Source organism: Meriones unguiculatus, chromosome 17 (genome assembly GCF_030254825.1).
Source record: "Meriones unguiculatus strain TT.TT164.6M chromosome 17, Bangor_MerUng_6.1, whole genome shotgun sequence".
Taxonomy (NCBI): domain Eukaryota; kingdom Metazoa; phylum Chordata; class Mammalia; order Rodentia; family Muridae; genus Meriones; species Meriones unguiculatus.
This window is the reverse complement of record NC_083364.1, coordinates 48,747,968-48,772,379: the sequence shown is the minus strand read 5'-3', so window position 1 is coordinate 48,772,379 and position 24,412 is coordinate 48,747,968. Positions and strand designations below refer to the sequence as shown.

The window sequence follows — 24,412 nt, the reverse complement described above, 5'->3', positions numbered from 1 at the left end:
GAGGGTTTCTGAACAGAACTCCTCAGCTCTTGTTACAACTGTCACTTCATTAATTTAAAAAAAAAAAAAAACTACAGAAAAAGAGGTGCTGCAAAGACATGTCACAGCAGAGTTTAAAGAGCACATTTTGTTTGTCTTAGCTTCCATAAAACTGTTTTATTTTCCCCAGTCTGGAAATTAAATGTATACATATATATTCAAAGGAAAACCAGGAAGGTGGAATATCCCAAACAAATCTTGAGATACTGCTCCACTGAGAGCTTTTTTTTTTTTTTTTTTTTTTTTTTTTTTTTTTTTTTTTTTGTCTTACAGGGAGGTGACATATTGCTAAAATCTCGTGGTATCATTAAAAGAACAGTATATACTGCAATGCCCTTTAAACACCAGAAGATACAAAATGAATACTATATACTTGCCTTTAATGAGCTGTCAAACAACACTCCTCCATGGAGACTTGTAATTTTATACAGTGAAGCTGTTTTATACGAATGTTAAGAACAGCCAAAGAGCTGAAATGTGAATGTAAAAAAGGCAGCACTGTGCATCAGGAGCTACAGCTATGGAAAGGTAGCCTGAGGGGTACAGGGATAAAATGGGGTCATCTGGTGATTAAATGGCAGCTGGCCTAGTGTTCTGTACAGGAGCCTCAGGTGTTCTATTTGTCTGAGTCCCAGCCACTGTTTTCTTTTCCCCTAAGGCCCTCCTGAGTCTCTATGGTCCTTTTACTACAAAGGCCACCACGTTTTAAAATAAGTTTGCCTAAATAGTAATGTGATTTTGTTTGTTTGTTCGTTTGCAAAGTACTCATGCCAGGCCTTGGAGGTAGCTCAGTTGGTAAAGGTGCTTGTTGCCAAACTTGATGACCTGATTCCTGGGTTCCACTTCTTGGAAGGAGAGAACAGAAATAATCAGTCCCCTGAGCCCCACAAATGTGGTTCTCATTTAAACACTTAAAAAAATATATAAATGTAATAAAAAAATTAACTAATCATACTAGATCATAAAATTCTGTTCCACATTTAAGCACTGTCTGGCGTGGGAACGAACAGTTCAGAAAGCGGGTCCGTGTTCTACCGACCAAGTTAGGGAACCTCATTTCAAAATGAGGTTTGCGAAAGGCTGCCGCCACGTGACCTGCCTGAGGCTTGTTTCATCCATTAAAAGGAATTGTGTATCAGCAACCCTGTCTGCCTTGTGAAAATACTGTGAAGAGCAGATGGGACAAATAATTCAAAGGAAGGTTCTAAACAACAGCATCAACGCGAATGTAAAGCACCATTCTTTCCTCCTCTGTGGGACGGCAATAATGACACCGCCCGGCTGCAGCGGGCTGTGGAAGGGAACTGTCGGTTTGCAATGTTTCAAACGCAAACCGTCCTCGGTGTTGCCGTGCGATTACGAACCGCAGCACCTTTCTCGGCCTCTCTAACTGCCCTGTTTCTGCTGCTTCCGTGGTTTGCGGGAAATGTAGTGCTTTCTGGGTAATTTTCACCACCCAGAGTGTAAAGCGGAGGGATAGGGGAGAAGCATCTGTGGTGGCGTCGAAGATCTAGGTGAAAAGATCAGTCTGAAGACAGCCGGCCACGGTGCCTATTCCCCCTTCGGGAGCGTCAGGCCGCAGAGCAGAGCTGTCCACCCGCAGGGAGGCTGGAGTGGAGGAGGGAGGAGCCAGGAGGCAGGGGAGGCGTGGGAGCGGGAGGCAAGGGCGGGCCCTCGGGGCTCCGACCAATCAGAGCGCTCCCCGCCAGCGACCAATCAAAGCCCGCCTAGCCCGGCAAATCTGCCCGGCAGTGCGGGGCGGGGCCGCCAGAGTCCCGGGGCCGCCGGTTACTCTTCGGAGAGCCTTTCAGGAACGCAGAGGGTAGGGGGCAGAGAAGCCAGGGGCGGGTGGCAGGCAGGCCCAGCCCCTTGTACCAGCCCAGGGACACCCACGGAAGCACCCATGAACTAGAGATGGTGCAACCCGGGCGCGCACGTGTGTGCAGCCCGCTGGCATGTCTCTATGCCCTGTGGGCACCTGTCGTGTGAGTAGCTGCGGGTGTGGCTGTTCCTGGACGCTGTGGGTTTCAGTAAGGTTTGTATCTTCTGGCCCGTCTCCCACATCTCCAGAGGGGAAGTAAGAAGTTTAACTGAGCAGGGACCGAGGGGATTAAAGGAGTAGATCTCAGAGGCGAGGCGGAGAGGGTGGGGACTGCGGGCGCAGCGGGTAGGAAAGCACCTATTTGACCCATCTCCCAGCCAGAAAAGAATCTTGAAAAGGCTGCCGTGACCCATGTGGCTCTGAAATGTCTAGAGAGCCCCGAGCGGTGATGACCACAGAGTGAGTGGCACTGAGCTGAGCCTGTATAATTCGTGGACAAGAGGGATGCTAGCATTTAGAAAGGCCAGGAGGAAACTCAGGATGGGGGCCATCTGCTCTCCCAACCCAAGCCGGACAAAGACAGCCTCGGAGGTCTGCAATGCCGACTGGATGGCCTCGCTCCCCCCTCACCTCCACAACGTCCCCCTTTCCAATCTGGCAATCCCAGGTATTTGTCTATAACCACTTGTTCAACTGTGTTTAATTCTGCCATTTTAGTGTTTGTTAATGGTTGGTTTGTTTTCTGTTTTGTTGGGGTGTGTGGGGGGGTGTCAGTGATCTCTTTTCTTTCCAAATTAAAAAACAAAACAAAACAAAACAAAAAAAAACTTAACAGGAAGGTAACTGCTTTAAAGAGAGTCAAGCAGACTGCATCATTGGCAAAACGGACAGTCAGAAGAATGGAATCACTGCAATGTTTTTTTGTTGCTGTTATTTTTATTTTGTTTACACCATACAGCCTCAATGTAAGTATGTTAACCTTAATATTGAGGCCTTTGCAAGTGAAGGTCTCATTGACTTGAATCATTTAAGGAAAACGGGAGAGAGATCCAAGATAATGGGTAGAAAGTCGTTAACAGTCTTCGCTCTGGATCAAAATTAAAGCTGAAAAATATTTTTCCTCATTTAGCTGACCTTGTATGAAAAAGAAAATCAGGTAACTGTTAGAAAATAGGTTCAGATTCAGGACTGGGTATGAAGACACATAGTTTTGTTGTTGGAAAAGCCAGAAATAGAGGATGCAAACTGTCTTCACAGGCAGTCATTAGGTGCGATGGAGTGATGGTGTTTGAAGCTTTGTCTATATATACACAGGTGTCTGCCTGGCTGATCTAGAACTGTAGCCTGGAAGATCACCTCCGCTCCTGCTGCATTCCCCTGCCAGAAGCTTTAAAGCTTGACAACGCTCTCAGGCAATTAGTTAATCTTTCCACTGAAAAGGTTGTTAAAGCATGATTATGTTGGGAAGGATGTTTAGCTCAGCTTGGGGAGGTGGGCAAAGTCCCGCGATGCCAGTACTTAGAAAGCACTGGCGGAGCCAGGGGGAGACCAGTTCTTTCTTTGGCTTGGATACGTAGCAATTAAAGTTTTTGACTATCAGACAAACTCACAAGCATTCCCTGGACCTACTTCCTTTTTTTCTGCCTTAAAAGATGACCTCATGCCACCTCCATCTGTTTTCTATGCACGGGAAAGAGTGATGTTGGCTTTAGATACCTGTTCTTTTGGAGCACTTCCAGGTTTATTGTCCTCATGGGCCCTCTCTGCTGCTGAACAGGGGGAAGATTGCAAAATTGTGTTACAGTTACCATCCCTTATGTTTTACTGGCCTTTAACTACAGTTCCTTGGGAAATGCCAGATGGCCTTGCTTTAGAACATGTCTTTTCCATGTTTAATTGATGCCTATGGAGTCATCGCCAAAAAAATGATGCATGGGACATTTCGAACATGAGTCATTTGCCTTCAGGTTCTTTGATGGAATTATTTTGCTGAGTGATATGGCAGGTAGTTAATGTTTGCAAATAGAATGGCATCTTAGGCAGGTCCTAAATGACCCTGTCATTCAGGGCATGTCCGGGTAGGCTGGGCTTCCTCCTTCCTGGTACTTTGGTCGGTTCAAACTGTAACTCTACTAGAACTTGAACTCTGAGTCTACAAAGGTTCTGGGTGTTTGTTTTTATTCTAGAGTATATTTCAGTTCCTAGGATTGCCAGAGGAAGCAAAATTCTTGAGACCTGCTGCCATACTGGGGACTTGGTATTAGCTCCGTGAGACACTGCTTTGTGAAGCAAAATCTTCCTGCTAAACAGGAAAAGAAAATAGTGGTCCCAACTCCCCAAAATATGCTGCATTTACTACCGTGAAATGTCTTTTTTTCCAGGAATGGAAGATACATATGTAAGGATGGCAGCTCAAAACAGGAAATACACATTCAATACAATCCATTTACACCCCTAACAGCTGGTTGTCATTACTGCAGCCCAACTATTAATACTTGCCAGAGAAAGGTTTACAGTCAAGTTCAGCCTACTCTTGATGAGAAATTACAACATAGGGAAGGTGTCTTGGAGGTGGGGTCCATCATTTGCCCCTTCCTCTGCATTATTGATGCCTTCATCATAACCATCACCACCATCCAATAGGCCCACATTCTTTGTTCTAGCCTTTCTTCAAGACACATCTCTACTATGTAGCCTATTCTGGCTTCAACCTTGAAAACCTTCTGCTCAAGCTTCCAAACGGTGCCATAGGCTGCCAGGCCTGGTGGTCACTATTCACTACTGCTGCCCTGACACACCCACTGGCATACATTACCTCAAGTACTTAGACTTTTCAAGAAATCACTAGATATCAAGACCCTTGTCTTTGAAAGAGGAAATCAGGAGGGTTAGTGTAGCTCTGTGAGTAGCTCTGTTAGTAGAGTACTTACCTAGCCTGGGTGAGGTCCTCAGTTTGACACCCAGCAGCACATACATGGGGCATAGTACAAACAGGAAAACTAGGAGTTCAAGGTCACCCTCTGCTGAATAGTGAGTTTGAAATATGTCTTCAAAAAAGGAAGAAAGAACAAAAGAAAGAAAGAAAGAAAGAAAGAAAGAAAGAAAGAAAGAAATTATCATCCAGAAAATTTACATTGTTTTCTCAAGATTACATATATGCTGAATGGCAGAGCTACTGTTTAAACTCTTATGTAACAGAAAACACTCACTCGCTGCCTCGGTGCCCTTGAGGGGCCTTGGGAAGAGAGAGAAGTAGAGATAGTTCCTGACTGAAAAGCAGGTTTCAGAGACCATACTCAGCAATAGGTAAAAGAAGTTGTAAAAACTGGGTGGGTTTTTGTTGTTGTTGTTCATTTATTTGTTTGTGACAGGATCTCATATAGCCTTGGCTGGCCTGAGACTCCTTATCCTTTTATGTCTACCTGTTTAAGTGCCCAGGATTGCAGGCCTATTCAACCACTCCTAGCCTAAACTGAGTGATTTTCATCTGAGCAAATATATATCAGTGTGGACATTAGCTAAATACAGAGTGAAAGCTGTCTAGATAGATATACAGAGTGTACATGTTAATGATACTAGGTACATAAATATTGGATATATGATAGATAGATATAGATATAAAGGGTATAGATATAGAGACAGACAGACTTATTTTGAATTGGAGCCCAGTAACAGTGAGATTCAGAGTTGGTGCTTGACCCCATAAAGCTGAGCCAGATCTATCAGGAGGGGGCTATAGCAGCAGTGACATGGAAAATATCAGGGAAGGGGGGAGGGTTCTGAAAATCATTGATCTGGATGGAGTTAATTACGTCAGATGTTGGTGCACCTGCTGTGTGTGCCTAGGCCTTGATGAGAGACAACATGTGTGGACGTGGGCCCTCCACAGAGCCCTGGTGGATTACTTTACTTCCGCGATTGTTACCACACCTGTTAACCTCCAGTATTTCACACACATTGAAATATCTTGGCGGAGCATCTCAAGAGTATTCTAATCCCCAACTGTGTCCAGTCATTGACCTCTAAAAGATAAAAAGATCTTAAAACTATGGATACTACTTTTTAAAATTAAAGTTTACTATAGAAATATTTTCATTGAAGTTATTGACATTTCCTGAGAGGGAAATGTTCTTCAAATATGTATAATGTATACTATTTTTCTTCCTTTCTTTTTCTTTCTTTCTTTCTTTCTTTCTTTCTTTCTTTCTTTCTTTCTTTCTTTCTTTCTTTTAAACAGGGTCTTAACTCTGTAACCGAGGCAGGCCTAGAATTCAAGAAAATCCTTCATATTCTGCCTCCCAAGTAGCTAGAAGAGACTACAGTGTGACCACCATACTTGATTGCATCCTGCTTTTGAGTGGATTCCCTTTCTTTGTATGTGTTACTGCTCTGCCCTTTCCTTCCTTCTTTGTGCTTAACAATGTTCTTTCTCCTTTATTAAAGGTAGGATATTTGGTCGATAAGGGAAGAGCTTTCTTGAATTTAAGGGTCTTAGGTCATGCTATTGATTCTTCCTGTGTAGCGTGGAAATAGCAGTGTTTCCTCTTGTGATTAAGATAAGAGCGCGGCATCGTGAGTTACGTTCATAATCTCAGCACTTGGGAAGTTAAAACAGGAGAATGGCTGCAAGTTCTTGAGTCTGGGCTACATAGAAAATTTCAGGCCAGCCAAGGATATACGATGGGACCCATTTCAAAAAGTAAACAGATTAAAAATATACCGAGTTCAAAGAAATTCATAATCCTTTTTCAGATTAAGAATTATTTGGTTACTTTAGGTTTTTAAAAAGTGTTCTTTGTTAAAATACAGGAGTATTATAAAGAATTGCTGCGTCCTTTTAAGTCTAAAGGACATGAGGTTTTTTGTTTGTTTGTTTGTTTTGTCCCTTTAAAACAGGAAATTAATTTTGGTTCCAACAAGGACACAGTTGTGTAAAATGAAGCAGGATTCTCTCTTTAGCCTCCTAATTTTCACCTCATCATATCCTAATGCATGTTAAGAAAGCCCCATGCTGATTCTTGGCTCTATGGGAAATCAATCCCCACCGTTAAAGCAGCATGTAACCCAGCATTGTGCCCTGCAGACCATCCTACCATATACGATTAAGAGCAATCTGTGACAAACGTCAAGACAGATATAGATAATGTGTCACAGAGGTGCACAGAACGGGAAGAGCCATTTCAGCCTTTATTCTCAACTTTGTTGAGAAAATGGCATCCCGACCTCAATTTGAAGACTGTTTGGGTCGCGGTGGGGGACCTCCAGCCACTAACTGCAGCCCTTAAGTGAGACACCAGGAAGATCTCTATGGGTGTGAGGCAAGCCTGGGCTACATGAGATCGAGAGGGAGGGAGGCGGTGGGGAGTAGGTGAGTTAGGAATGTAAGAGATACTACCCAGAGAGTAGGGCTGGGAAGGGGCCTTTCCTAAAATAGTCCAGTTGTGCTAAATAATGAGGTGGTGCACCTTGCCCTACTTCATGACCTTTCCCAGCCCTTTCCTTGTGTCATTTCTCAACATACTGTTTTTCCTCTGATCTGGGACTTAGTTGCTGAAAGTATCTCTATATCTCTTTTGACCCCAATCCTGCAGAGTGTCTGAGCTAGCAGCTCAGATACTGGTGACTGTTAACTGAATAATGCAGAAAGCAGCAGAGTAAGAATGTCGGTGTCCACTAGTAATCATTTTCTGTTGTGTTATGTTGTTTGGATTTTTAGTGTTCTGAGACAAGGATTCACACTGTAGCTCATGCTGGCTTTGAAGTCACTATGTAGCCAAGTCTGGCTTCCATTTGAAGCTATCCTCTTGCCCCAGTCTCCTGAGCCCCGGTCATTCTCCGGTGTGGTCAGCGCTAAGCTGAATAGGCCGCGTAGACTCACCTTTGGTAAAAAGCCACAAGAGGCCATGTGAGAACTTCCCAACCCATTCCTTGTGGGTTATACACTGCATTCCTGCTGTTCTTAATGAGCCTCATCACAAACACCCCAGAAAAGGAAAATTCTAGGCCAACAAGATGGGTGGGAATTAGGAAAGAAACCGGGTTTTCTTTCAGCATTCTTTCTGCCTTCCTCCCTCACCAGCTTAGAACATCTCATCTTCCCTGTCGCTGTCTCTCCCTTCCCTGGTTTCTCCTTCCCCAGTTCACCTTTCTCCTACTGACCTGGCCTGCCTGGCCCCCCACCTTCTTCAGGGTCATTCTGTCTTGGGTGTCTGTCACTGTTCCTGTTCCCAGATGGCTCTGCCATCTCTGATTTCAGACATTTGCTCCCTCCCCTTCCTCCCTGCCCTCCTAGGAACCTGTCATTGTCTGTGAAGTTGAATTGATGATCACCTAGTGATCCCTGTAACTCTCCTCCCTGAGGGTACACACTTTCTCCTCACCTGGGTGACAACCATGTCACCAAGCAGTGAGAGTCACTGCTAGGATTTGGAAGTGAGATCAAGTGCGGTGTATCAAAAAGAGATTCGAGGATCATTTCAAAGACGAGCATAGCAGACTGTGTAAGACTGTTGGATTGGCTTGTAGCTCTGAGGTGGACCCAAAACCAATCCATTCTTCTGGTGGACTTGAGGCTGTGGGAAAGCAAGGGCAAAGCCAAACCAAATAATGCTAACTCTGTAACGATTAAAACATACTGTAAGATATCAAGTGATTTCTCAAGCAGGAAGGCTTTGTTGTTGTTGTTTTGATTGTTTTTGCAGTGCTGGGGAATGAACACAGGGCCTCACACATGCGAAATAACCACTTTACCATCATCCTTTCTCCCCAGCTGACCATTCACTTTTCATTTTGAGAATGGGTCTTGTTAGATTGCCCAGGCACGCTTTAGACTTGCTGTCTTCTTGCTCACCCCCTTCAGTAGCTCGTGTCACAAACCTGGGCTACCAGTCCAGCTTTGTTTTCACCTTGGGTGGTCATGGTGAAGAACAGAGAAACTACAACATTGGCATTCCCACTGAAGGTTTTCTCTCCTTCACTCCTGGAACACATCCCTCAACATCACACTGGAAGAGCAAGAATTCAGGAATCATCTGTTTCTGTTAGAAGTAGGAACATGGGCTAGCTATAGGGGTGAAGGCCCATCATCTCAGTGTTAGAGACACTGACATGGGAAGATCTCAAGTTCAAGGCCAACCTGGGCAATGTAGCAAGACCCTGTCTCAAAACAGCAAAAGCTAAAAGGATGTAACTCTGGTAAAGCAGTTGCTTGCCAACCATGCATTAGGCCTTGGGTTCCATTCCCTGTAGCACCATTAAATGAATTAATGAATGAATGACTGCAGAATTGTGAATTGGTTAAGAGTGTAAGTCCTCTGCCACACTGCCCAGGTTTACCTCTCCCATATACAGAGGGTAAACCTTGGGCAAGTTGAACTGCCCCATCTTATTTGCATAAGGTGAAAACTAATTTATATAGTATGTTTTCTGGTACAAAATAAGCTCCATATGATTATTAATATGTGTCTCTTTAAAACCAATCACAAGATCCAAACCCTGAACCTAGATGGAACAATGAGAAAAGAGGCCTGAGATGCAATCTATACTCTCAGGTAATTTAGAGTCTAGTTGAGGAACCCACTATCCAATTAAGCCCTGAGAGTCCTTCTGATCAGATTACCATAGCTTGACAGGCCATACCCCTAGGAGGGTTAGAGTTAGGGACAGGAGAGAAGCCTATGGTTCCCTAGCTGTGATACCAATGGAGTCTTAAGTGCTGATCCAGAAAGCCAGAAAAAAAAAAAAAAAATCTTGTTTGGTTATTGACTCTGTGTTTTCCACCTATCTCAAACTCAGCTGCCAGACCTTGTCACCTGTAGACATCCACAGCCTTGAGGAAAGACTCAGCTCTCTGTGACAGGCCATGTTGTTAGTGGTGCATCTGCTCTCCTGTCCTTAGCTATCACCCTCTTGACCTGGGCATTTTGCTTCCTGTTCTCGAATGAAGCGTTACAGAATGCTTTCCTGTGATCTTGTCTTTATATATAGCTTACAACCCCACCCCCTGCCTATAGGAGTGGATTCATCATCCTTGCAAGCAGATGCTTCAGCTTCCACACACCAAAACACATACACTCTCCCACAGTTGCCACACAACGGCTTTGATCTTGCCCTTCCTCCAAGAGGGTCCAAATTCTAATGTCTCCTCTTGCTCATCCCTCATGAACACCTGGCCGCCCTTCCCACTGACAGTTTGATGGCTCTTTGCTGCATGTGCCTCTGCCAGGCATCCTTCTGAAGCCAGAGTGTCGGTCTCCAGCATGTGGTATGACCTGATCTCCACAGGTGATGGATCACCTACCTCCGTATTTCTCTCTCTAGCTCTAGGACAGTGGTTCTCAACCTGTGGGTTGCAGCCCCCTTGGAGGTTGAATATCAGATATCCTGCATATCAGATATTTATATTACAAGTTATAAGAGCATCGAAATTACAGGTATGGAGTAGCAATGACATAATTTTATGGTTGGGGGTCACCACAGCACAAGGAACTGTATTCAAGGATGGCAGCACTAGGAAGGTTGAGAGCCGAGAGCCATTGCCCTAGGAGCGCTAAGCACAGGCATACTAGAGGTGATATGGGTGAAGCTCTTCAGTTTCTGGTAACTTTGCCGTTGGGAAAGATCTCAAACCACTCTACAGATGCTGACTAGCCCCACTTAGAGTTTCAAGCCAGGCTTCCAGAGATGAGAGTATTTATAGACATTAGAATAAGTGGGTGTGTTTGTGTGTGTGAAAAGAATTTGAACATGCATCAGGGAACAGATTTAGGTGGTAGAAATCGTCACTAGATCTGTGTATTTACGCATATGGCTAAGTAGGAGGCCAGCCATGTCTCACTTGTGACGTTAAAAGTGGCAGGGCGTTAGATTATATTGCTAAACAACCCTGAGTATCAAATAGTGTGGAATAAATATATTTGAAGATCTCCAGGTGACTCCAAGAGCAAAAGGCTTGGGTTACAGAGGCCAGAAGTGCTCTATCAATGTGACATCTAAGTCATATCAACTCCAACACAGGAGGACCCCTCCTTTGTGATAGATTGTCTAGCAAGATCTGAAAATTTCTAAAAGAATAACTGTTTGTCTGCAATTTCTGATTAGTCTAGGGTTCTCTCTCTCTCTCTCTCTCTCTCTCTCTCTCTCTCTCTCTCCTTCCCCCTCTGTGTGTGTATACACTGTACATTGCATTAGTATTTTTTTCTGAACAAATCCAACAATATTACCGTTTAGAAGAATAGAGCCAGGTGTGGTAGTCGTAGTCCACACCTCTTTGATGTCTAAGGCAGGTGAGTTGCTGCAGGTTTCAGATAGCCTGGGCTACACAGTGAGTTTCAAGGCAGCAAGGATGAAAGACACAGAGAGAAGCCATTTGTACACCCTAAGTGTTTGGGAGTACAGCCATAGTCTGCAGGAATGGAGGAAGTCAAATATTCAAGACTCTGTCAGACCGAGATGAATATTTTATGAATAAGTATTATTTGAAGTCTTATGTTCTAAAAGCAGTATTCGTAAAGTGCAATTGAAAACAGAAGGGGAAAACACCAAACCAAAATAGGTAAAAGTGGAAACGGGTTTCAGTCTTTCCTGGAGTTGAAGTTAGATCAAAAGGAAAGAGTCCATGGAGAGCCTTCTGGGAATTAACAAGCATGTGGTATCAATTTGGCTTTAAGTATCAGTATTTATTTAACCCCCTTTGCCTTTTCTTGTTCCCTTTGCCTCTGTAGAAAAAAAATATCCATTTAAAAGAAAATCATGGGTGCAAAAGATTCTTATTTGTATCAAATCAGATGAAATATTCTCCCTACACTTCATGAGATGATTATCTTAGAAATAAACTAATATTCAAATGTGACAGAGAAGAATGCACAGAATCTGTGACTCCCAGGAAATCGACCCCCAGTTCTGTTTCCAGAAGAAAAACAAGGGGCAAGAAATTGCCCATGGCTGTGGAACAGGGGTCAGAAACCATTACACACTGCTGAGAGATCCTTCCAGAAAACTCAGCTCACATAAAGCCAGGATTCTTGGCTTGGCTCCAGAATGTCAGAATCAGTCAGTATGGAATAGAGTTATAGTTTATTTTATTTTACTTTCTTTTTCATTTATTTATTTATTTTATAGATTTTTTAAAATTTTATTTTATTAATTACACTTTATTCATTTTGTATCCCCCCATAAGCCCCTCCCTCCTCCCCTCCAGACCCCACCCTCCCTCCCCTTTCTGCATGCATGCCACTCCCCAAGTCCACTGATAGGGGAGGTTCTCCTCTCCTTTCTGATCTTATTATTTTACTTTCTTATTTGGGGTGGCCATTGAGAAAGGTTATGATCTGGATATATAGCTGAGACTAGCCTTAAATTCCTGTTTTTTCCTATATTCCATGTGCTGTGATTAAAGAAATGTGCCTGGAGTATGCCAGCATGCCCAGCTGGAGATTTTTTAACATAGATTAATAGAAAGAGAAATACTTAGGAAACGAGTAAATATATTCTTGACTGTGGGCATCTCAAGAAAGAGCTGCACTTAAACGCTTCACAATAGGCATATGCATGATTGGGAGGCTCCTGACATCTCAAAAGGTTGCTGAGGAAGTTAAATGAAATCGTAGCATGATTCCTGTGGTAGACTGGCTAAGATTACAACCGGTAAGGTAAAACCATGGGTCAAAAGGGAGTCATAAGGAAATTAAGATGTGTTATTGTTGTAAAGGCAGTTTAGTTTGCCAGTCTCGTTTGTGAAGAAAAAAAGAAAAAGAAAATTTTCATCTGGGAAAGGAGAAAGGCCACACTTGAAAGTCATGTGTACTCAGGCCTTAACTATCTTTCAGGGTCATTTTAACATTTCCTTTTAAAAAGATCTCTGTATTAAAGAAGTATGGTGTAGGCAGCTTTTACAGCAAATAGTAATTATGCTGAAACTCTTTAATTCTCACCTACTAGGAAACTTCAGCCAGACTCTGGGGTTGGAAGGCTCATTTCTCTTCCCCTCAATCTTCCCTTTCTTATTACCCTACTTCAAGGTGACCTTTGAGTGGAATCATAACAAAATAGAAGAAGGTGTTGGGGAGGAGAGTTATCTGCAAAAGGAACTGAGGTATAGAAGATGATGGTGACCTTGAAGAAACCCAGGCAATCTGGTGTGATCAGAATAGATTTCATTTAAATAAAGGAATGGAGATGAGGCTGGGAAAAGCTGGCAGGAGCCAGATCCTAAAGAGCTTCTTATGCCGTGCCCAAACTAAATGCTGTCCAAAGTCAGCCACTGGAAGCTTTGTTCAGGAGTGGGTGAAGAACCACTAATTGCCTTAGAGCAAATTGCGTTAAAACGACCCATGAGCAGCTAGCGCAAGCTGCGTTGGGCAGAGGCAGCTTTTGGCTTTGTTTCTTTTACTATGTTCAACCCATGTGTCGATTACCTTCTGCACAGCAGGCTCTCTGCCAGGCACTAGTAATTCAAAGACTGTCAATAAGGATGTGGTCCCTGCCTTCAAAGAGCTAGCTGGAGAAATGCACATTTAATCAGCCCGTTACAACATAATATGCATGTAAGATAAGGGGGAAGGTCCAGGCTTTATCGGGAAAAGCATATGGCAGGGGCGTCCTAACAAGATCCAGGAGGCCAGAGAGGGCCATTAATGCATCAAAAATAATTCATTATGGATGAGTCACAGTTGATGAAGGGGAAAGTATAGGAGCTAAGGGCATACATACTTAGATGTCCAATAATCTGGGTTAGGTACTCAACTTCTCCTTATCAAGAGTATGAAGAATATGAGAGGGTATAGAGCTTAGCCATGAGGGCTCTGGGTAAGCACCCACAGAGCTCTAGGACAACTGTAAAACGGGGTATTGTGGTGCAAACCTGTAATCCCAGCACCTGTGCGAAGGTCATCCTAGTCTCCATACCTGGGTGAAGAGTGGGGAGGGTTTTAAGCAGGTGAGTGAGAATGTCAGCCTTGTGATTTGAAAAGGTCACTCTGGCTGCAGTACACAATGTATGCGAACAGGCAACAGCTGTAACCAAGGCACATGTCATGGGGTCATCCAAGTAGGAAGCAACCTGACCCAAGAAGCAGTAAGTAACTGAGTAGACAACAGAAAGGAGGCAGATGCTGGAAATGTTTAGGAGGAAATGTGAACTGGTCTTAATGCTTAGCCAGAAAGAAAACAGGTGCCAAAGTGTGTTGGGTAGCGAAGAAGAGGAAGAAGAGGAGGAGGGGGAGGAGGAAACATTCCCAGAATCCCTATACTGGTGAACCAGCCAATGTGAGCAGATCTGTTTAGTGTGGACCTGCTGAGCTTCAGTTACCTGGGACCATCTCAGAACTGGGAGACAGCGTAGTGGAGATGATTTCAGGGCTTTCAGAGATTAAGAGATGATTTCTTAATTGCACAGTTAGCCCATCTTTCTATACCCACAGATGCTTTTATATTCAGTATCAGATGATTCAAGTTCTAAACTTCCTGTTTTGTTTTGGGGTTTTTGGTTTTGTTTTGTTTGAAACAAATCCCTGTGCATTCCAGGCTGTCCTTGAACTCAATATATAGGATGATCCTTCTGGCTCCAGCTCTCTGGAGTGGAGTGTGCTGTGAGGCTTAGGTTATGCAGTGCTGGACATATTCCTAAATAACCAGAAGTGTTGTGAAAAATGTAGTTACTCAGCCACACTCTCAGGGCCCCCTTCTTTCAAGTAAATAACTTTGTTTAGATTTCAGGTAAGATTATTTTACCTAGTTTAAGAAAAAAGTTCTGGATGTCAAGTCTCGGAAAACCAGTTCTTGTGAGTGCCAATTGTTTGTTTGTTTTTTAGTCCCGTCATTTGCTGTTTTTTTGTTTTTGTTTTTGTTTTTGTTTTTTCTTTTCAGCACTTGGGGGTGAGGGATGTACCACACGAGCCTTCTATGAAATGGAAACTGAGCTCCCTTTACCATAATCATCAAATACCAATTGGCATTGGCATCTGAGGTTGCACCAAGAGGTACCATAAATGTGAGGGAATTTTGTACCAGTGTATTTAACTTAAAGTAACTTTACTCCTACCCTAAACATTTGCCTGGTTTTTCCCACTATTATTTTTTTCTGTCATGTTAAGGAAAACAGGATTACCACAGAGTTGAGAAGGCTCCCCAAGGGAAGAACAAACCCTGTTTTGAGGGGTGGTTCTCAAAGGTGATATCTTCTGCTTAGAGACAGAGCAGGATGTAAGTGAGCAGAACAGACAAGGAAATTTATTTTAAGTCAGTTAGCTAGACAAGTGTCTTTGTGGTTGGGAATCAGAGTCTACGGGACATTTGAAAAACAGGAAAATCTTTTGAAAGATGATAGATACCCATGCGTGTGGAGAGAGCTCTCTATACAATGCCTCCTGGGCCTGACATTGACATCCCTTAAAACCTGTGAAAATCATAGGGTATGGGGGCTGAAATGGAAACTGGAGGAAGTAATAGCATACTCATGTGCCCTGCAGAGACCTGGGGAGGGGAGGGTTTCTACAGTCTTTCTGTTTCTTAGGACATCTCAGGGAAGGACTGTGGCCTGTGGAGAAGTTCCCGTAGACAGAGAAGCTCTTCTTATATGTGTTTTACACATAAATATTTTGTTTGAAAATCACTTAAATCTGGAAGGCATCCTGGAAACCACTCCTCCCTGCAACTTCCTTCCAGCCAGGCATTGGTAGACCAGGACCCTGGGCCATGTCTCTCCTCACACAGCAGGAGGCCTCTTGGCTTCTCTGTACATAAAAGAAACATGTTGATTAAGGCCCTCTGCTTCCAGGTTTTGGCTTTACACATTGCTTTGGTGTATTGTGAATATTTATGAATTCAATAGGCAACTGATTAAAAATTAAATTGGCTGCATGGCTCTCTTGGATTTTGCTGGCAGTTTGATGGTTATTATTAACACTCTCTCACATGGCTCATGAAAAATAATCAAGCCTGAGAGCTGAAGTCTATCTCTTTGGACTGGCAATAAGGCATAATGATGTTGTTCTTTGATTTGGGAGACTACCAAATAGTTCCCCTGACCCTGAATGTTGGCTCTGTTTGCTAATCCTGACTATCCTAGAGATGCTTAGCCTTTGTGCACTTGTCAATAGGAAGTCACGTTCTCCACAAATGCTGCATTTCTCCAAGGACCTAACAGGTTATAACATGAGAGGCCTTAGGAGATGTATTAGAAAATAACTAAGGAGATACAGTCTCTAGAACTTTTTAAACTGAACAATTGAACAGTGCAGATTTTTTATTATAGCTGCTGTTTTAGTCATCCTTACTGGTTTATTTTTGTCCTCTGTGTCTTCTGGCACATTCCTCTTCACTGCCCTAGATAACTCAAGTCAGAAGGACCAACGGCGATAAATGGAGGTGAGGATAAATAGGTGTGCACGGTAAAATGGTAGCCAGGAGGAACTCTACCTGTAAGAAGATGGCTAGACCTAAGAGAAGTTTGCAAAAGGCTCCTGGGACCCAACCTTCCTGGCATTAAGCAGCTCTCAAAGTGCCTGTTCCTTCAGGTGGTTGTGCTTGCACATCCTCTGTACATGTGTGCCCAGTACCTTAGGGAATGCAGAGTGGTGGACATGCATTACACACGACCCTGTCCTGATTGCCTGACAGTGATGGAGACAGATATAGAAATGCTTCCCACACAGTGACCTCATCAAAGATATGCTAAGTATCAGTAGAGGATAGGGGGACGAGTGGGCACTTAACAGGGCATACTGGAGCCAGAGGACTCTGGCTAATGGTTTTCAATTGGGTCACATAGAAGCAATTAAAATAGAAAGAGCAGGTACAATAAAATAGCTCCCAAGAATGGGAAGGAATTTTTAAAGTGGATCAGTGTTCACTAACCATAAGGCTCATTTCTCACATATAACTTTGTAAATTAACTATAATTTTAGCTCAGGCCACTGAAATAGTTTAACATGCAAATTATGATTTATTCTTATCAAAGTTATGAGATTAAATGCCTGAGTTGTGAGACAAAACACTTTTTTTTTTTATAAACACTGTCCTTGCCAGGCATGATGGCTTATAAGCTCATCAACCAGCAGAGCCATCCAGGATTGCCACAAGTTTGAGGTCATCCTGGTCTACGTAGCAAATTCCGGCTAGCTCAGCCTACAGAGTAAAACCCTGATCCCAAAACACCCAAACACAGAACAAACAAAACTGCTCTGTTCTGTTCTAATTCCAGCACTGCAAAGTTAAGGCAAGAGGCTCCCAAGTTTTAGGTCAGTCTAAGAAACAGTATAATGCCTTGTCTTGATCCATTTCCCATCAAAATCACCCGTCCTAAATCCCACCACTTAAGAATACATATTTATTTTTATATCTGTTCTATTTTGTGTCTTATCATGTTTTCTTATTACTGTAATTGTTATAGAACAATTATACGTATTTATCAGGCACACTGTAATAGGGTATAGATTATGATACATATATACATTGTTTCCCTCTTTAGGGGTTTGAAGTTTTTGTTTCCATTCTCTCTCTCTTTTTCTATGTGTAAGTGTGTGTATCTTTGTGTGTCTACATGTATGTGGTCGTCTGACCCTGTTTTATCAGGTGTCTTCAGGACTGGCTGCAAAGTCCTCCTCTGTGGCCTAGCAGGGCTGCTCCTCCCTTGGGGGGGGTGGGGAGGTCAAAGAGCCTGCCATTGAGTTCCTGCCAGAATTAGTCCCTGTTCCCCTTACTATGGAAAACCAATTGGTTACTGAGCTACCACAGGCTTCATCCGAGCAGAGGTTCTAGGTTATATCCATACATGGTCCTAGGTGGAGTGTCAGTCTCAGAAAAGACCCCTGTGCCCAGATATATTTAGTCCTTGTGGAGCTCCTATCCTTTCCAGGTTGTACTAACCCCCCCTTCTTTCATATGATTCCCTGCACTCTGCCGCAGGTTTGGTTATGAGTCTTAGTATCTGCTTTGAAACACTCCTCAAAGATCCTATCTCAAATCATACATTTCAGACTTTTTCCATGAGGCACAAAACCTCTGAGAAACAAGGTCAAGACTAGACTTTAATAATATCAAATGATTTTGTTTGTTTGTTTGTTGGGAGGGGCAGGATCTTGCTATATAGCATATAGATCAGTTTGCCTCAAACTTGCAGCAACAGGCCTCCTGCCTTTACCTTTTAAATGTTGGTATTACAGTTGTACATCATAAATCTGGTAGCTATTTTGGTTTGTTTGTTTGTTTGTTTGTTTGAGATGGGCCTTGAATATAGCCTTGAACTCCTGATCCCCCTGCCTCTACCTCCCAAGTGCTAACACAAAAAGTACCCATGTCTAGTTGGGTACAATTAAACTTTTTATGTTGAAAAAAAATAAGATTTAAACAGGTAACAAGACATGATAATGCATTTAGGAGGCTGAGGCAGAGCAGTTACCATAAATTTGAAGCCATCCTGAGCTATATAGTGAGGAGTAGGCTAGTCAGAACCTCAGAGCTGGACCACAGCTCAAAACAAAACAAAACAACAGCAGCAGCAGCAGCAGCAAAAAAGCCAAAAGATAAAATAATAATTAAGTATGGTATAATTAGAATGCTATCTAGCACAAAAGAAATCTAATATTTTAAATAGCTATTACTAACTACCCTTTCTGATTTCCTCATTTTATACCTAATATCACTGTAGATCCTATAGCAAATTTTAAGTGAGTGAGCTACAGTTTGTATACCTTGTAGGCAATATCAAAGGTTTGGAATGAGGCCAACAAACTCAGAGTGTAGCCAGTGCCTCCTAAATCAACAGACAGCCAGCTTGCTTCCCAGTGGACTTGGCTAAAGAACATCTTTGAGGAAGAGGGCACCTGTGAGGAGGATTTGAAAGGCTGAGGAGGAAGGGGATGCCTAAAGGGCACAGAAGGAAGTAAATGAGAATAATTAGGAATGGGGACACGGGGCACCTTGGGTGAGCCAAGAAGGGTGGCCATGGTGAATTGTTGAACTGCCAAAGTGACTGGTGAGAGAAATGGGAGGGAAAATCTAGTAGAAAATAGAGTTCAGCCTGATTAAGGAAGTGCCCAGCAGTGTGCTTTGTTGTGTATCCCCTATGGAATCTGAGACAATTTAGGGGCTAAAGAAAACCCCTGAAGTAAATACATTTGCTTTATGACCTCGGTCTGTGAATTGCTCTTTTCTCTGCCCTAACACCCTGCCAGCCAGCACTCCTCCTCAGTTGGCTAGTTACAATTCATCTTGCAAGAAGCAGCTCAGGAGTGGTGTCTTTGTGTATTCCCAGTACCTGTGCACCCACTGGGATGGTTTCCTGTTTCTTTCTCTACCATATGCAGCCAGGTTTCGTCATCTCGGTATCCACTTGGTGTCTGGTTCCAAATAGATATCAATGAAAAAGCGGCAAGAGGGAGAAACGGAGGAGGAAAGAGACATGGAATCTTGAAATACCCATGGATAATTTAGGCACTGAGGGATGAGTGTTTCTAGTTGTCTTGAGAAGAAACTAGGACGTCTCACAAAGTCTTTAAGATGCCCAATGCTTACTATAAGGAGTGTGAAAATGCCAACAGAGGCAGAGGGATAACCTACTTAGTAATACTAGTATAAGAATAACTAGGCTTCCTGTACTGATTTCCTTGTCTTACATAAGCCTAGTTAAATCCTTACAACCACGCAGTGGTGTAGGTAAACTTCTCAATTTGCAGAATGAGAAATTGAGACACAAAGAAACTAAACAGAATGCCAGAAACAAGAATCTTGGTGTCAGTGTTAGAACTGTGAAAACTGGCTCTTGTGGAATTCATTCTATCACATCTAACTAAAAGGCACTTTTTGGAGTGGGTGTCTGAGCCAGTGTTGGGCTAAAACTTCAGCTCTTTTTGTTGATTGTAATAAGGCTAATTTTCTTTTCATCTGAGACTGTTTGATTCCATGCCAGGCCTCTACTGCAGGGTACCATGAGGGTGTTTACATATGAAGGACCGACCACCCACTGACCTGTTCGCCTGAACAAGTTGCATTGCTTTTCTTTCTAAGACCAGACATCCAAGAGTCTTTTTATTGACTCAGAACAAAAGCAGCCCTGTGGCTTAAGTGGTCTGTGTAGTAATCACCCAGCAAAGCTTCTGCAGAGAAAACTCCTCCTGAGCTAGACAGAAAGAGCGGCTTGCAGCATTAGCAGAAAGCTGCTCTTCAGGATGAGATGTGTTTGCTCTCACTTTCCCTGCTGAGGAAGGTGTACAGATTCTCTTTCATCCCATCATTTTGTGTAATTTAGATGCTACTTATTGGATTTTTCCTCCTCCTTTCATGGGTCAGAGCACTTCGCGTAGTCTTTCATTCAAAGAATAGAAAAAAGACCTTGCCTTGTCTTAGAAGAGATCTGAGACATTCAACTCCTTTGATTGGCTATTCTTCAGACTGTCACATGAATTTTTTTTTTAAGATTTATTTCGTAATTCCAGCACTTGGGAAGGGAGAGGCAGGCAGATCTCTGTGAGTTCGAGGTCAGACTGGTTTACAAAGTGAGTCCAGGACAACTACATAGAGAAACCCTATCTTGAAAAACAAAATAAACAACAACAAACAAACAAAATAAAAAAAAAAGAAAGAGGAGAAATAATTTTAAATTTGGGAGAAGGCATGTGCATGTATGACTATGGATGCCTCCAGACTCTGTAAGAGGGTGACAGGTGGTTGTGAGACGTCCAATAAGGGCGCTAGGAACCAAACTAGGGCCCTTGAACCAAGAGAAATGCATGCATGCTTTCAATCACTGAGCCCCATCAAACGAATCTTACCCTACCTATCCCATTGAAAAGTCAGCCAACTAGAAAACTAGGAAGGTGTTTGGGGGGTTTGGATCGCCTCCCCTCCCCCCAGAGTAGTAATGCCTCCACAAAGCTGTGAAATGATGACAGATTTTGGAATAAAGGGGAACTGTCACAGATGTTCAGAATGGAATATACCACCAAGGGAGTCAATGTGCTGTTCAACTGTTGTCAACCAACATGAAGACGATCCCTGTAGAGCTGTGGGAGGGAAACAGATTTCTTCAGCAATGTGACAAATTCTCAGATGAACCAAAAGTAAGTAAACACAGCCTCAGTTCAGGGTATGCTTTGCAAATAGGATATGTTAAATGTACAAGCCTGTTTTCTGCTTAAATGTAATTAGAAATGAATTGTGTATCTTAAAGTATTTATGTATGTGTATTTGTGCATGTGTATGCAAACCACATGCATCACATGCCTTGGCACTGGAGTTAAAGGGGTTTGTGCACTTCCAGGTGTAGGTGCCGGGGATTGAACCCAGCTCCTCTGCAAGAGCAGTAACAGTGAATGACCACAGAGCCTTCTGTCCAGCCTCGAAACCATGGCTTTGTAATGGTGAACAGAGCCAGAAGTCCCTTTAATGAGCAGCTAGTAAGTGGAAGTAGCCAACTCCTAAGGGAGAAAAGACACTAGGGATCATTCCCCAACCTCCTAAGTCTAGGAACCTGGAGACTGAGTTCCAAGAAAAGCACTTGTGCCAAAGCTGTGGGATTCAAGGAAAGTGTTTCCCTAATGGAAAGAAGGTTAGAGTGCCCTCATGTGTCCCTATGTAGAAGTTTTTTCATCTCTTTACAAAAATTTTAAAAAGCTTTGATCTCTTCATGGATCTTTCTGCGCCTGGGGCCAGGACCAGACATTTAGCTATAGAAGCAAGCCAAAGGCTGTTATCAGAAATAGGAGAGAAACATATATGACTTGCTTAGATGACAAAGATGTCATCCCTACAGGATCCCTTTGTAGCACCAGTTCTCAAGACCTGAATTTCTGTTCTAAGCAGCCATTTACAAACTTTGCAGCACTAAGGTCATGACAAAGCCAGTCTTAGCCTCAGTTTCCTTATCTACAGTAAGCACATGTAACTGCCTCCTTCAGGATTGGGTCAGATATCAAATGATGTAAGCAAAAAACCCAAGCCTGCAATTGGTAGTAAGCACTCTAGAAACTGAAAGTTTCGTTATTTTCAGACCAGGGCCTGTGTGAAGGACCAGTGACAGGTTAGTGGTGGAGTCTGAGGTTCAAGCATTAGAAAGGTAAAGTCTCTATTCTTGAGTGAAAGCCTTCCACAAGAACTGTGGGTAAAAGCAAAAGAAGCTTTTAAAAGATATGCAGCTGAATATGTGGTTTCTCCTAGATAAATTGCTCTACGAAATAGGGAAATGTAAGGGGGTTAGCCGTGTGCTTTTTCCAGAGATGGCATCCTGCAGAAATGGTGTCCATCTGATCTCTGGCACTAAAGCAGTCAAGGAGACTCTGAAGGGATGGCTGGGTACCTCAGTGGTGGAGCTTGCCTCATTCCAAAACTCTGGGTTTCATAGCCCTCAAAAAGAAAAATGAAAAGAAAAAAAAAAGGAGGACGTTTATGTAATAAGACTTCAAAACTGGATCCAATTTCTGTCATTGATCAGCATTGATCAGTTCTTTGAGAGATCTTTACTGATTAAGAAGCTAACCAATAATCAATCAATCAATCAATCAATAATAAATCAATAAAATCAGGTCCCATCAGGACTGTCTGGATTCTCTTCCTCGACTGGGAGCAGACGAGGGAGGGAACCTCAACTGGGATACAAAGTGAATAAATTGTAAATAATAATAATAAATAATCATAAAATTAAAAAATCTATTATAAAAAAATCAGTAAAATGGGGGAGAAACAATAGTTTAGTGGGTCTATTCATTTATTTTATTCTTCTCTTCAGTCTGTGACATAAGCTTTCTCAGCTAAAGCATTCAGCAAAATTGCAGTAATTGAAGTTTTTGTTTGTTTTGGCCCAATGAGCTTTCAAAGGTCCCCTCCCTCTCCAATAATCCTCAGAGCTCCTTTCTTCATATTTGTAGAAGGGAAATAGCATTATTTATGATATAAGGATACCTGACCTTTAAATGTCAACACAAGTGCAGGGTCTGGCCATTCCTTTGGCATCTTCCTCCTGCCTATCAGAGAATTGAAAGAAGTGTTTCAGTGGTTTGTAAATTGGGAGAGGATGGGAGTGACAGGAACACATGAGTAGCACCTCCACAGCCTGGCTTCCATGTTCTAAATTCTTACTCTGGGTAGCATCATCACAGGGAGACGTGTTCAGGTAATTGTTTGATGAGAGGAAATAGAAAGCTTCTCAGAGGTGGTAAATTTTGCCCCTCCCCCCAGCAGCTTGTCTACCATTTCTGGTAACAATACAGCAAAGGCAGCCCATGAAGCTTAGGCGTTTACTATTTATAGGCAGTTTCTCACTCATCGGCTTTCTCTGTGGTTGTGGAACCTCTGGTTCTAGACCACGAAAGCATGATGTATCTGCACTACCTCAGTATTCTTCAGGATAGTGAGAAGCTTCAGATGGACCTTCTCTGTGGTCAGAAATCTGTTGTCAGTTGCTGCAAAGATGTCCCCTGCCGCATGCTTGGGCAGGTTAACCAAATGATACATTTTCACGATGCTGTGCTTACTTCAATAGTGTTGGTAAATGCTGTTTCTGGTAGCTGCTTGAAACCTCCCGTTTTGTCCTTGTACCTTTATGGTGACACATGCCTCTCAAGTCTATATAGGCTAATGATGATGCTTCAGACTGCAAGCCTTTATATAAGAAAGGTTTTAATTCCAGTGTAGCTAAAAGAAACCTTTGTTTATGAGTCTTTAAAGAGTCCATCTTGATCACAGGAGCTTTCTTCTTACCTTTTCCCACCTGTGTGTGCCCTGCATTCTGGCACCACATTCTACCTAAGCTAGATCTGCAGCTGCCTGAGAACTCCTTCAAATACAACCAGCAAAAGGCAGAGTCTCACTGCGCAGAGCTTCTGATAGACAGGAACTTCAAAACAGAGTTAGACTGAGACCCGTGTGTACTTTTGGAAAAATTAAAGATCAGCTACCCATTCTCATTGTCACTTTCAAAACCTTCTTCCTTTGTGAGACATGGAGGCGTGAAATTGTACCGAAGCCTTGAGAAACTGCCATTGGGTTGGCTCAGCTTCTGTCTGAGGTCCTCTCCTCAGCCCTGCGTCCCTCTAGTATGTCCTCCCCCTCCCTGAGTCCCAGCATCCTCAGCTTCACTCCTCTGCTTCTCACCCATTCTCTGCAGAGTGGGTGAAGTCCTCCCAGCTTATTCCCTCCACCCGTGCATATCCCACGCAATGATAAGTACCACTTCCGGTATGAGAAAAACCCTTCATGCTGGAGATGGGTATTTCAGTTGAGCATAGCAAACAGACGATACCAGGGTTATCCAGAATCCTAGTGCTTGGAGAATTACAAATGAGTTGCTTTTCCATATGGCATGCTTATCTTGGAGATAAGAAGTTTTCTCTGAGTGACCCTTCCTCCTAAATGTCTTGTAAAAAAGCTTTTAGTTTTAACACTGTCCCTGTTTCATAAGGAACCAACCTTAGACCTGCTTTAAAACCCTGGCCTCTTCTGTCGCTAATCCACGGATGTGACTCTCCACGTGACCATACCCAGAAGCCCCAGAACCCTACAGAGCTGGTAGCTGTCGTGAGTCAGGAAGGTGCTGCAAGTCGGCTCGCCGAAGTCTCCAGA

At 43.0% G+C, this 24,412-nt stretch overlaps 1 protein-coding gene across 1 annotated transcript in view; it reads left to right on the top strand.

The window, feature by feature from the left end:
* Positions 1-1,791: 1,791 nt before the first annotated feature.
* Plcxd2 (phosphatidylinositol specific phospholipase C X domain containing 2) overlaps positions 1,792-24,412 on the top strand; it is a 57,544-nt gene continuing 34,923 nt past the window's right edge. Inside the window, exon 1 of the mRNA XM_021653206.2 lies at positions 1,792-2,528. Coding sequence (XP_021508881.1) covers positions 2,366-2,528 — 163 coding nt within the window. The 5' untranslated portion in view covers positions 1,792-2,365. The remainder of the gene's footprint in view (positions 2,529-24,412) is intronic.